This window comes from Bubalus kerabau, chromosome 8 (genome assembly GCF_029407905.1).
Source record: "Bubalus kerabau isolate K-KA32 ecotype Philippines breed swamp buffalo chromosome 8, PCC_UOA_SB_1v2, whole genome shotgun sequence".
NCBI lineage: Eukaryota > Metazoa > Chordata > Mammalia > Artiodactyla > Bovidae > Bubalus > Bubalus kerabau.
Window position 1 is genome coordinate 89,003,303 of NC_073631.1, and position 13,969 is coordinate 89,017,271.

Below are 13,969 nucleotides of genomic sequence, written 5' to 3' on the forward strand. Positions count from 1 at the left end.
AAAATTAAAGCTCTAAGATAGCTGAATTATCTGTAGTATTAACAGTGACAACTTGTTAAACGCTTTTCAGAATCAGCTTTATTAAATGATAAAAAGTTATTAGTAGAACACTGTGCTACTGATAGTGAAAATAAGAAAATCTAAAGTTTTTGCCAAAAATTAGTTTAGTTGGTCTATGCCATTATTTTTTGACTTAATACCTACTTACTAGCCTCCCAGAAATCTGTATTTCATGGAACATATTTTGGGAAACATATAGCCTTCTCTGAATTATTATATAATTTTTATTTCAATAAAGATTTTAGAGTAGAATTAGCATTTTGAAACTTTATGAAACACCATGCATGCATGCGTGCTAAGTTGCTTCAGTCGTGTCTGAGTCTTTGAGACTCTGTGGACTGTAGCCCATGAGGCTCCTCTGTGCATGGGATTCTCCAGGCAACAATACTGGAGTGAGTTGCCATGCCCTCCTCCAGGGACTTTTTACCGACCCAGGGATTGAACCTGTGACTCCTCCATTTCCTGCATTGGCAGGTGGGTTCTTTACCACTAGTGCCACCTGAGAAGCCCATGAAACACCATAGGAATGATTAAAAAAAAAACCCAAAACAAAACAGTGGCCAATCTGTAGAACAGTTTATTCTCCTAGATATTATTTTTTCGCCAGTCATCAGCTTTAAGTGTTAAACCATTTAGTCTTATCCCAGCTCCCATGACAAGGAATACCTGGTATAAGGGAGGGAAAATCAGTGAGATTTAAGCCTGTCAAGTGCTATGTCCGTTTTGGTTTTGACCTGTCAAAGTCAGTCAATACAGTGGAGCCCAACACAGATGGCCTTTTAAAGATAAAACACCAAGGAGCAACCAAGTATCAGATCTGGGCAGGGTAACAACTGCAGAGTTCTAGAACAAAGCCAGGCCTCTTACTTTAAAGCAACATTCCCTACAGCTCGGTTCTGCAAGGCCAGGCAAGCATATCTGATTGGTGACAGCAGAATCCCACAACAGCTGTTGACTCATGCAAAGAAGTGACAGACTGTAGAGATCAACTTGAAATGCCACGTGGTTGTGGATTATGGAGAAGCAGTGGCAGAAGGCAGGTCTGCTGGGCAGACGAAAGACCCAGTGGTTTCAGCTAAGTGGAGGGAGGCATCCTGGGGCAGACACACCACTGCAGCCTTCAGAGGCTAAATCTGTGGAGACTTAGAGAGATGTGATCTATAAGGACTCACTCATCAGACTTGGCTTTGAATGAAAGAGGTATTTCATCCCACACAGGGAGTTGTGACAACCACTTACCCAGTAATGATCAAATCATGGCAACAGTATTCAAGTTCAGGAAATAATGAGCTCATGTAAAACCCCTGGGGAATTTAAGACAAACTCAATGATAATCTTATATCTTGAAATTTCTCCCGGACGCCTGCTTATAATGGGGTCATGGAGTCTTAAGTTCCTCCATTAAAATGGGCAACCCTTAATTCTGCATTGGATGCCAAGGAAGATAGCACATATTCCACAGGAAAATGCCCACTCCTTCCTGGGCAAGCTTGCTGATAACTGACACTATCAAAGCTTGAGCTGATATGGCGGGAGTAGGTTCTGAGATAAACTGCTTCAGAGTTTTGTAACTGACACCATATGTTTTTGCACAGCCCCCAAACACAAGTAAGGCAAAATCCATTCCCAATTTGCTCCAGATAGTGTGGTGTATTTTATGGCTAAGGACTGAATCCCAAGCTAATAGTCACAGCAAGGGGGAAAAAAAACAGCAGTGACTTATAAATTAGGGTGCAGTTAGTCTTCAGATATAACGGATGCCCACGTTTTTGTAAGCATTAGAATGGGAGATCAGCTGCTTTGAGGCACCATCACCCCTGCCTGCCTCCACTGTTTCCACTGCTTGGAAGCCCACCAGCTCCCATCTGCCTGGTAAACTCCAATAGAGTTCCAGTTATAATCTCTTTTGTAAAACAGCGTCGATCTTGTTCCTTTGTGCCAATCCTGTGTCCAGAACTATTTTCAGTACCACCGTTAAGTGCTTTCTACAGCAGTTGTGTGTTTACATATCTGTTTTCTCTGCTAGAACTCCATGAGGGCAGGGGCTGTGGCTGGCCTGTGGAGATGCTGAACAAATGTCTGTTAAAGGAATCAATTGAAACAAAACAAATGAATAAATGTCATAAACTATAAACATCTTTGGAGAGCTGAAAATATATGACAAATGAGTACTGATGGCTTTGAAAATCACGTGAAAACTGTATTCCTTGATGATAGGCAGTAATAAATATTCATTGTCTACCATGGGAATCAATGTTGTCTTTAGCTAACAATTAATTTTGTAATGTGCTAGTATTCAAAAATAAAAAATTATTTGAGTAACAAACCATAAGCTGGAAAGGTATTTGGAGGCTTTTTATTTTTCCACCAGAGGGAATAGATTTGGCCTGAATCATACACACCCTTGCCTAGTCCCCACTTTTGACCAACTGTAAGCATTTAAAGTGCAGCTGGTTATGTTTAGAGATGCCATCTGCAGCCATGAAAAAAGAGTCTTCCCTGATGAAGAGTTAATTGGTCTAAATGTTTCATAAACATGGTCTTCATGTCTTAGTACAGTGTGTTTTGTTTTATCTTGTTTTGTTTTTCAGTCTATGAAGCATGGGCTTGAAGTCAGATAGACCTATGGCTTCCAACTCTAGCTACTCTGCTTGCTAAGGTGTTTGATTTCAGAAAAGCTTCTACGAAACTCTACACGTCTTTCTTTCTTCATCTGTTGAATAAGGAAAATATGCACTTCAAGCCATTGTAAAGATTCAGTGCAGTGGTGTGTAGGCTGTGCCTTCCCCCATGCTTGGCATAACCTGTTTTTTTTTTTTAATTTTTTAATTAAAACAATTTTTTTGGCTTCATGGCATGCAGGATCTTAGTCCCTCAACCAGGGATCGAACCTGCACACCCTGCACTGGAAGCATGGAGTCTTAACCACTGAACCACTAGCAAAGTCCCTAGGCTCTCTCTTTATTCAATATAAATGGCATTTCCTTTGATCCTCGCCAGATCACCAGGAGATTTTTATCTCCTGAAGAGTTAGTCCATAATAAAGTAGGTATTTCTTTAGCCTGTAAACTCTCCTCCCACAATTCCTATAAATATTAAGAGCAAAATACTTGTGGATCAAATTCTATGGGATATCGATGAATGCCAATAAGATGTGGCTAATTGCTCTGCTGTATGAAAGAAACTCCAGCAAAACTTTGTAAAAGGCTTTGACTGATTAGAACATTCTTTTTGCCCTTCAAGAAAATTCTAAAATATGGTGATCAAATTACATGAATATTTTCACTTTTAATGTTAATGTTAGAGTTACAGAAAGTTCTTAAATACACTCAACCCGGTTTCCTCTAATATTAAAATTTTATACGACAATGGTACTTTATCAATTCTAAGAAGTTAATATTGGTACAGCATATTTACTCAACCAAATACTTTATATGAATTTCACTAGTTTTTCCAATGATATTTGTTTTTCTGTTCCAAGATTTTTAATTGCTCTTAGCTGTCATTTTTCTTATCTTCTTTAATCTATGACACTTCCATAGTCTTTCCTTGTCTTTCATGACTTTGATACTTGAAAATAATGCAGATGAGTTATTTTGTAGAATGCCTCTCAATCTTGAATTGTATCATGGTTTCTCCTTACTAGATGAAGCTCAACATTTGTGGCAAGAATACTGCAGAAATGATGTGTTTCTCTTGATCACTTGATGAGGGTAGTGCTCACTGGGTTTCTCCATGGTTACATTTTTCCTGTGTAACTACTAAATATCTTAGGGGAATGACCTTTAGTCTGATTAACATGTATTAAAATATAAGACTATGCAAAGAAAGGATTTTCCTGTCAGAGCACAATTATTTTTATAGGTATCTCATTTTACATTGTTAGGATATGTTTATACTAAAAAGTGATATTAAATTTTGACCTTGTAATATCACAGCAGTTTTGATGCTCAGTTTTGGGTGCATCAGCATTTTCTTCTACAGAATTAAGCCACAGATAGCGTGCTTTGAGCTTAACTGTAAATGTATAGGTTGCTGATTAGTGAGTCTTTAAAAATGCTATTTAGTCCTCTAAAAATACTATTACAGTCTCAAAGGAGGTGGAATTTATAAATTGAGACATGTAATGATAGAATTATTTTGTAACCTAACATATTTCATGTCACTTGGTTTAAGCCCCCCCAGGTTTTAAAGTCTCACAATTCTAAGGATCACTGTATGTGTACCTGTGTGTGCGTGTGTAGGTGTGTATAGGTGTAGGTGTCTTTGTATAGAAGTTACCAAGATGAGTGAAGTCAGGAAGTGCTCCCATGATGTTCAAAACTACTGTAACTATATGTTTTATTAAAATATTCAGCTCTATTTGTGCCATTCATATTTCCTACCAGAGCTAGGAAAACTGCAACATATGGGATCTTAGTTCTCTGACCAGGGATTGAACCTGTGCCCCCTTCACTGGAAACATAGAGTCTTCACCACTGGACCACCAGGGAAGTCCCAAGAGCTGCATTTTTAACAATCACAACCTTATATACGTTATTAGTGGACTATTTATAAGTGGGGCAGTCCATGCTGCAATACTTCTAATAGCAGTTATGGTTGCTGTGATTCATCACTGTTTCCTGAGAAGACCTGCTTGCTGGTTTATATGTGGCAAACATTTGTTATGTTTGGTATCACATTCTTGATAATACACATCTTTTAAAATATATCTGTAGCCTACTGCCTATTTTCACTCACAGTAGTATTTCTTCTTCAGTCTACAAACAATTAATTTGCTCCTTTGGAATATGACATAAGCTTTTCTTTCTGTCATTGTTATTATTGTTCTGTCATTTCCCAAACTGATCCAGTTTCTTCAACATGCAAGAGAGTCCATGGTTATACATTCAGCTCCAATTCCACATTCTTTGTTCACAAATCAAAAAGAACTGAAGTTCTTCAAATATCCAGACATAAAATCATTCTTCTTTGTTTCATTTACATTCACATCTACCCTTCTGGACTCCATCTGGAACCCAAACCAAAAGTGCTGAAAGACCACAACAAAGGCTGCTTTCCTTGGAGCTCACCGGAAGTGGGAAGCATTAGTCATTTCACAGGCCCCTGTCTCACTAGATTTTCCAGTCCAAATTCTACACATCCAGGAGACTCAGATGTATTTCTAAATTGAAAATACAGGGTGCCTTTCAGAATGGACTCCAGCGAGCAGGATCACATTGGCCTCACCCTGTTTAATTTGGGGACCCAAAAGAGCTTCCCTGGTGTCTCAGTGGTAAAGAACCCACCTGCCGTGCAGGAGATGTGACAGGAGCCATGGGTTTGATCCCTGGATTGGAAAGGTCTGCTGGAGGAGGAAACAGCAACCCACTCCAGTATTCCTGCCTGTAAAATCCCATTGACAGAGAAGCCTGGCAGGCTACAGTTCATGGGGTGGAAAAAGAGTTGGACACAACTTAGTGAATGAACAATTTAAGATTAAAAAAAGAGAAAACTGTATATTGCTAGTTGAGGGATTTGTAATGCATGAGAAATATAAAGAAGTGTTCCAAATATTGAGGTCATATTAGTAAATTTAATTGACTAGGGCTAATTCATCTGTTTATAATTTGTTTCAATTTCCTTTGTTCCTGAGTTCATAGGGGACTAAAAATTCTTAGTATAATATACCACCACTTTTCAGCTGATGATTATTTAAGGAAAGAAACATACACAATGATGTTATATGATAGCTCATTACTACTTGGATTCTGATGTGTTATAAATAAGGCTATGAAGCCCAAAATACAAATAGCAACTCAAAACTTCATACACAATTCGGCTACCTAACACCAAGTTCTATTATTTTTAAAAAACAATTAAAATTGAAAACTTGAACTCTTACTAAAACAGGATAACATCTACGGCCATACCGCCCTGAATGCACTCGAGCTTGTCTAAAACAGGATAACATCAAGCATTGAAACACATCAATTTTTAAAGCAATGTTGTTAGAGGTCCCTTCTGCACAAAGTAGAATGACTTGACTGGCTACTTAGTTTCATTAAAATTTAAAATAAGGCAATTATATAGGTAAACCTTGTTCACTGCAAATATTTTATTAGAACAAACTAAAGTCAAAACGTCCCTTACTCCTCCAAAATTAAAAATGTTTAATTTTGTACTGTCCTTTAAAAGAGCAGCTGCTTAGTAAAAAAAAATTTATAAGTTTTATAAAAGAGGACAGAGCCTAGAGACTTCCCTGATAAGAATCTTTAAACAGAAGAAAATTAAAGAAGCTTCATTCATTGCCATGATCCTAAATTTTGTGTCATTAGAGTGAGCCAAGGATTAAAATCAGGATTCCAAAATAATTTTACTGATCTCTATCTACTTGACCCACTCCAGTGTTCTTGCCTGCAGAATCCCAGGGACAGAGGAGCCTGTTGGGCTGGCGTCTATGGGGTGGCACAGAGTCAGACACGACTGACGCAATTTAGCAGCAGCAGCAGCTATCTACTTGCTGTCTTGTTCTCCAAATGCCATGTGCTTGGAACTTTAATGACTATAATCCTCACTCAGTTTTAGAATGCTTCATGCTCCTCCTTCTACCTGGAACATGTACTCAATTCCCTTTTAGTTATATTTGCTCTGATAAACTATTAACTCCGTGGACACAGGACAGTATTAAATGACTATGCAGACCCATAGTCCTTCACAGCCCTCAGTAGGAACCAAACCTGCCAATGTCTTGATTTGGACTTCCAGTTCCCAGAACTGTAAAAGAACTTCTCTTGTTCAAAGCACCCAGTTTGTAGTACAGGAGCCATAGGAAACTAATATACCTTCAAAGAAGCTACCAATACTTTTCTGATGTCCTATTCTTTTACTTTGCCATTTTAAATGTTATTTTCTTTGCTTAAATTTGTATTTTTTTAAAAAAATAAACATGATTAATACCAATGGTAAATCTTCAAAAAATTCATTTTTGCTTCCCCTTCTCTAGCCTACCATCCTTAATCTTCCAAGAAAGCCACTGTTCAGTGTTTCCAGTGTATCCTTCCGGAATCTGTGTATGCACAGTCAAGCATATGCACATTTCTAGCACTTTATTTGGAGAAGGCAATGGCACCCCACTCCAGTACTGTTGCCTGGAAAATCCCATGGACGGAGGAGCCTGGTAGGTTGCAGTCCATGGGGTCTAGAAGAGTCGGACACGACTGAGCGACTTCACTTTCACTTTTCACTTTCATGCATTGGAGAAGGAAATGGCAGCCTACTCCAGTGTTCTTGCCTGGAGAATCCCAGGGACGGCGGAGCCTGGTGGGCTGCAGTCCATGGGGTCACACAGAGTCGGACATGACTGAAGCGACTTAGTAGTAGTAGCACTTTATTTTACTAAATAAAATCAAGATGTATTTAATGTCCTGAAACTTGCTTTGTTGCTCTTAATATCTGTCTCTCCATCCTTTACTCTGCCTTCTTCTCTTCAGAGAATTAGTGTTCCATCATATGGACGTATAACTTGTTTCGCCAGTTCTCTGTTGATGGACAATTAAGGTGTATCAAGTTTTCTGTTATTACATGAAGTGCTCTAGTAAATTTTCTTGCACATGAATCTTTGTAAACTTTACCAAGTATATTTGTAGGATTAAATCTTAGCAGTGTAATTATATTTGTGACTTATTTCCAATTATCTGCTAAAAAGTAAATACATCTCCTTTAGTATGCATTTATATGAGTGCATTTTCTTTATGAAAAACATTCAGTTTTAGGATCACTATGGTATGTAAAAGACGATTTCAGATGGACTATGCTGTAATGATTTATCGCTAATGTATACCTCAGCTGATTATTCTATACATATTCATTCAGTGTCTGATACTATGAATCTCACAATAGCTACTATTTTATGGCTGGCTGACTACAACATAAGGAAAGCAGTTGTTAAATTTAGAGAAAATGTGAAGATAGAAAATAATTTATCCCCTTGGAACAAGGTAGTGAAATTAGCTCATCAGGAACTTTGTGTCTCATGGGAAAAGGAACAGTCTTAATCTGAAAGAGGACTCTGCCTCTCTGGGAGAGGCAACTGTGCCAAGATTGTCGGGTTTGAGGGGTCACGACTAACTTACGAAGAATAGCATCATCCCAGGGAAAGGGAATGAGTCCCTCTGGGAAAAGCTGGGTGCCACGAGGAATGACTGTATATTTTAAAATTTTAAATGTGGACATTTTTCATTATTTAGTGGAAGAAAGGGAGAACTGTTTGATCTTAAAAGATGATTCTATGGGGCCAGAAAGTAGGTAAGGTTTAACGATACCTACCCGGGATGGCTCAGTGGGTAACGAATGCTCCTCCCAATGCAAGAGACATAGGTTCGATCCCTGGGTTGGAAAGATTCTCTGGAGGAGGAAATGGCAACCCACTCCAGTATTCTTGTCTGGAAAATCCCATGGACAGAGGGGCCTGATGGGCTACAGTCCAAACGGTCACAAGACTCAGACATGACTGAGCGACTAAGCACACACACCAGATCAAATAGTCCAGTTTGATATTGTTCTAAAAACAAAGCAAAATCACATTAAAAATGAAAAGTACTAATTCCTTTGTGGCCAAATACTTCTGTAAAAACTAGATGGACTTCCAGAAGAATTGGTAATAAGAACAGTGGCCGTGTATTCGTGGGTAGGGCAGAGATCAAAGCCAAGGGCACCTTAATATCTTCTGTTAGTTACTAAGGCATTTCATGAAAAGTTAAGCAAATTTTTAAAATCATTTAATATATATATATATATATATACACACACATACATACACTCTGCACATGTTTGAATGAGAAAATCTGTTAATTATCTTGTTACACTGTATTGAAAGCGCTGACAGTCCATTCAGGAATTTATGAAGTCTCCAGCAAAGGGATACACTCTAAAGGTGGAGCTTTCTGGGGTTAATTTTAAGCATCTCTGCTAACTTCTGCCTTTTCTAGACTAAGGGGCTCCAAGCCAGAAGAGCTATTATTCATTTACTTGAATATGCCTGAACTTGACCAAATTACTAATCACACCAGTGAAGAAAGAATGATGGATGCTAATGAGTTTTTCCCTTTCAAAAATTGTTTAATTTTTTATTAGTGAGGTTTATCACTTTTAAGATCTAAAGGTATAGTCAATGATTCATGTGGCCTGAGAACAGGTTTCATAAATACTTAGAGGAAGAGAGAAGTTTGGCTGCATGTTATATTTCCATGTTGGTTTGACCAGGGTTGTAAGCAGCAGGAGTGGTCACCCTGTCTGGCTCCCACTTACACTACATTTCTCTGGCTCTGTATTATGTTCACTCTGTTATCATAGGCTTGTATGTGGGGTCCTGGGTATGCAGTGTCAATATTGAACATTTAAAAAATTATCATTCTCTATTGTCAATCATTTGTTTCAGCAGCTCTGAAGTCAGGTCAGAACATGCTTCTATATTATTACAATAAATTTGTTCTAAGCTGCACCAAAGAGGACAATTAGAACAAATAAGATTGAGATTTCAGTTCAGGATTAAGAAGAAACTTATGATGATGAGCTGGATTATGTTTGAGGTCAGGGACCTGCTTTCACAGCAAGGCGTTTTGCAGGTTCTAGGTATTAAATCAATACCTTTCCATTGGAAAGCTGTATCCAGAATTGCTCAGAACCACATCATGGATTATCATTCTCCCTCTGAAGAGTTTAGGGTAGATAACGTTGGAGGTGCAGCTCAAGAAAAAAATGACATATAGGTTATCAGCATATCATTTTTTTCAGTAATGTTTTTCTTTTGTGCCTAAGATGTCAGATAAATCCTTTTGTCACCTCATGACCTTTGACATGCAATTCCTTCTGCTTAAAATTCTCATCCCCCCTGAAGGATTTTCATATCCTTCAGTTCAGATATAGTCTCTCGAAAAGACTGGTTGTGACTAATATATCTGAAATAGCCTGCATCCACTCATCAGAAATTGAGTTTGGTTCCTCACAGGACAAGCCATCAGCACACCTAACAATCTGATTGATTGACAGACCAATGACATGTCCAACTTTGACAGAGGAGACCATCTGGGACCTTGGCACCTGCACACCCCGGAGACCCCAAACAAGCAATCATCTTTAGGCAAACTTTTATCTAATTCCAGACTTTTCAATATTATTTGCATTTTTAGTAGATTGAACACAACATCTCAACATGAAATACCTGAATTTAGGTGACTGTGTGGCATGTTCTCAGTGTGTTTCATTTGGAATATATTATTCTGGAATGAAACAAGGTCTTCAGTTGTTTTCTTAATTATATGCCTGGGAAATCTTCCCATCTTAGTCCATTAGATCTGTCTTTATACATATTCTTTATGCATTGCATGAGGATTTCTCTGGAGTAGACTTTAAGTACTCTAACTTTGGGGCTATAGAATCTGTGAATTTTTAAGTTTAGTGTAAATTACCTTCTGAAAAAGCTGAACTAATTTGCAGTGCTTATCATCAGTGTATAATAGTAATTATTTCTCCCTGCCTTCCCTAACATTTGATATACATATTTATAAAAATTCTGATAGATATATAATGCCATTAATAAAGGCCTTAAATAAAGGTCTGCTGCTGCTCCTGCTGCTAAGTCGCTTCAGTCGTGTCCGACTCTGTGCGACCCTAGAGACGGCAGCCCATCAGGCTCCCCCGTCCCTGGGATTCTCCAGGCAAGAACACTGGAGTGGGTTGTCATTTCCTCCTCCAATGCATGAAAGTGAAAAGTTAAAGTGAAGTCGCTCAGTCGTGTCTGACTCTTCGCGACCCCATGGACTGCAGCCTACCAGGGTCTTCCATCCATGGGATTTTCCAGGCAAGAGTTCTGGAGTGGGGTGCCATTGCCTTCTCTGAAATAAAGGTCTAGTCTCCACTAAAAACAAATGAATAGATAGATGAATAAATAGGCATCACACATACATGAACATGTATCATTCATAGATGTTTATTCAGGCTAAATCTTCTCACATCATTATAAACTTTATGCTATTTTAATTGCTTTATTATAATATAATGAACATTTTAACACAAATCATATTTCTAATTTTAATCAGTTTCCTAAACTTCAACTTCAGTCATGAATTAAAAAATGAAAATATGTGTACTGAATCAAGATTTTTAAAAGTCCTTACACTACCCCCATTCCTTTTGTTCCCTGATGCCCTGGATCTTTTGTGTGAGATCCAGGAATCCAAGTTGGTGGTTAGGATGTTTAAAAGTGTGAAAGAAGTGACCAGAAATTGCTCGTTAGAGGCAGAAATACAGAGCAAAGAAGAGGTCAAACCAATTATTTCTCTCCATTACTGAGAATGCATGATATGAAAAGGGGGACAATTAACTCTAACCTTTTACACATTCAGCAAATATTTATCGTTGTCTACTGTACACCAGGGATGGGATTTATGTGTGAGGGGAAATAATTATCCATTCTCATGGAGTATTCAGTCTGGTGGAAAAGGCACAAATAACAAACGCAATTACCAAATGGTGAAGACGAAGGAAACAAAGGATGCTGATGTGGACAAAAGCTGACACATCACTGTGCTGCCATTTCCAGAGATCTCAAACACCAAAAGATGCTCTCCACGCAAAATTAGGAAGAAAGCATTCCTAACAGATATTATTGCATTTTAACCTGACCTTAATCTTGGTAGACTGAGAGAACCCAGTGAGAAGGGTGGCAGTGGAACCAGATGAGGTCAGTTAGATGGACACAGGACAGGTACAAGTGCCTACAGCTTTGTAGGATAAGCTAAGAGAAAACAAGAGAAGGATGATATACTGGAGAAGAGGAAAGATTTCAAAGCCAATGAATTGCCTCTCTGCAATGCATATGGCAGACTCCGGAAGGCATTGCTTGGTACATGCCTCTTCTCTAATGAGTGTCATTGCGGTGAGCTGTTACCTACCTACTTTTATAAATATGTAAAATGTTTTAGATAAAATATACATATCCAATTCTATTTCTAGCAAATCATAGATCTTAAATAAATGTGTGTTGAAATGAAATGCATCTGTTAAATTAACATTCTCCCCAAGTATTTCCCATTTGTTATCTCACAACATCACATTTTCTCCCCTTGATGTATTGTCCTCTGTTATACTATGTTATATTTTTTAATGAGTCAACAACACAAAGGTATATTTTTTTAAAATAACTAACACCTATTTCTTTAAAAATTGGCAGAGCAATAACATGACTATCAATGCCAAAATAAAGATTAAGTTATCATTAGAATTTATATGAATCCCCTAATATAAGCAGCTATTAATAGCAAAAACAACTATCGATGAATAAGTATCAAGAGAAGGGTAAACATGGATTGCTCCCTTTTATCCATAAAGATTATTTGGCAGAGGAAGTCTTATTTTTGAGATTTTATTACTACAGGTCAGGTTAATTACTATGACAGCTAACTTTTATCATTTTAATGCAGGATTGTGGTTTGCTGATTCAGCCAGAGGAAACCTGTGGGTTACAGCCTATTTCCTCTGACTACATTGAAGCCATTTCACAGCCCGAACTAAAGACTTGTCCATCTGGGGATACAAAAGGTGACTATTACACTATCATTTCTTTTTTAAAAAAAAATCCCTTAGTATACATAAGTATACATATATATATATAAGCTAGTATACATAAGTAGTAGATGGTTACTTACGCTATTCTTCTACAAAAAACTCAAGGTGATCTGGTGCTTTTTAATTACTATGAACTGCCACACATATAATTAATGAAAATGCATTGTTTGAGTATGTGAAATATTTGATTAATCAAATGCTGTTCCTTTCACCTTCTGCTTTCTCCTTAGTTTAATGCATATTCACCATAGATCTCAGTCAAAAAGTCATAGCATAGAGCCTTGCCTTGAGCCCCTGACTTGTTTTCCTTACTATATATTTTCATAGCACCCAGTGTTTTTCTTCCTTTGCAGCTTCCACAATTATTTAAATGATTGTTGTTCATTGTTGTTCAGTTGCTAAGTCGTGTCTGACTCTTTGCGACCCCATTAAATAATTAAGTATGTAATTGACTTTGGTTTTTTTGTTTGTTTTTTTGTTTGTTTTTTTATTTTATTTTTAAACTTTACATAATTGTATTAGTTTCTTTGATGTCAGTGTTCCCAGGCTGTAAGCCGGATGAAGACAAGGGGTCTCAGTTATTCAGACTCTACCTACTCACTTAACATTATAATTTCTACAGAGTAAGTACAAAATAAGTTGACCTTGTGAACCCAAAGCACTGCAAAGGATAGAAGCTCAGTTTTATATCATTTCTTCAAGTTAAAAAAAAAATCTTTGGGAGTGGTCACTAATGCCTCCCATATATTGAACATGAATAGAGGCAGGGAAATTGGGATGTCAAATTCAAATTACATGTCCTGGCTATTGTAAACAGTGCTACAATTAACACTGGGATACAGGAAAGCACCCTAAATGTCCATCAACAGAGGAATGGATAAAGAAGATATTTTATATATATATATATATATATATATATATATATATATATATATATAATGGAATATTACTCAGCTATAAAAAGAAACAAAATTGGGTCATTTGTAGTGATGTGGATGGACCTATAGTCTGTCATATAGAGTGAAGTAAATCAGAAAGAGAAAAACAAATATCATATATGTATGGAATATAGAAAGATGGTACATATGAACCTATTTTCAGGGCAAGAATAGAGACGCAGATGTAGAAAATGGATATGTAGACACAGAGGGGAAGGGGAGGGTGAGACGAATTGGAAGATAGCACAGGCATATATACACTACCGTGTGTAAAATAGATAGCTAGCGGGAAGTTGCTCTATAACACAGGAAGCCCAGCTCGGAGCTCTGTGATGACCTAGAAGGGTGGGATGAATGGGGCAAGA

General features: G+C 37.6%; 1 protein-coding gene across 5 annotated transcripts in view; it reads left to right on the forward strand.

The window, feature by feature from the left end:
- The window catches only part of CPED1 (cadherin like and PC-esterase domain containing 1), a 324,109-nt gene that overhangs the window by 258,027 nt on the left and 52,113 nt on the right, over nt 1-13,969 (forward strand). For all 5 annotated transcript variants that reach the window (XR_008718075.1, XM_055590783.1, XM_055590782.1 and 2 more), the window contains one exon: nt 12,522-12,639. Coding sequence is in view for 4 of the 5 variants with exons in the window: in XM_055590783.1 (XP_055446758.1) it covers nt 12,522-12,639 (118 nt within the window). In the remaining variant the exon portion in view is untranslated. The remainder of the gene's footprint in view (nt 1-12,521; nt 12,640-13,969) is intronic.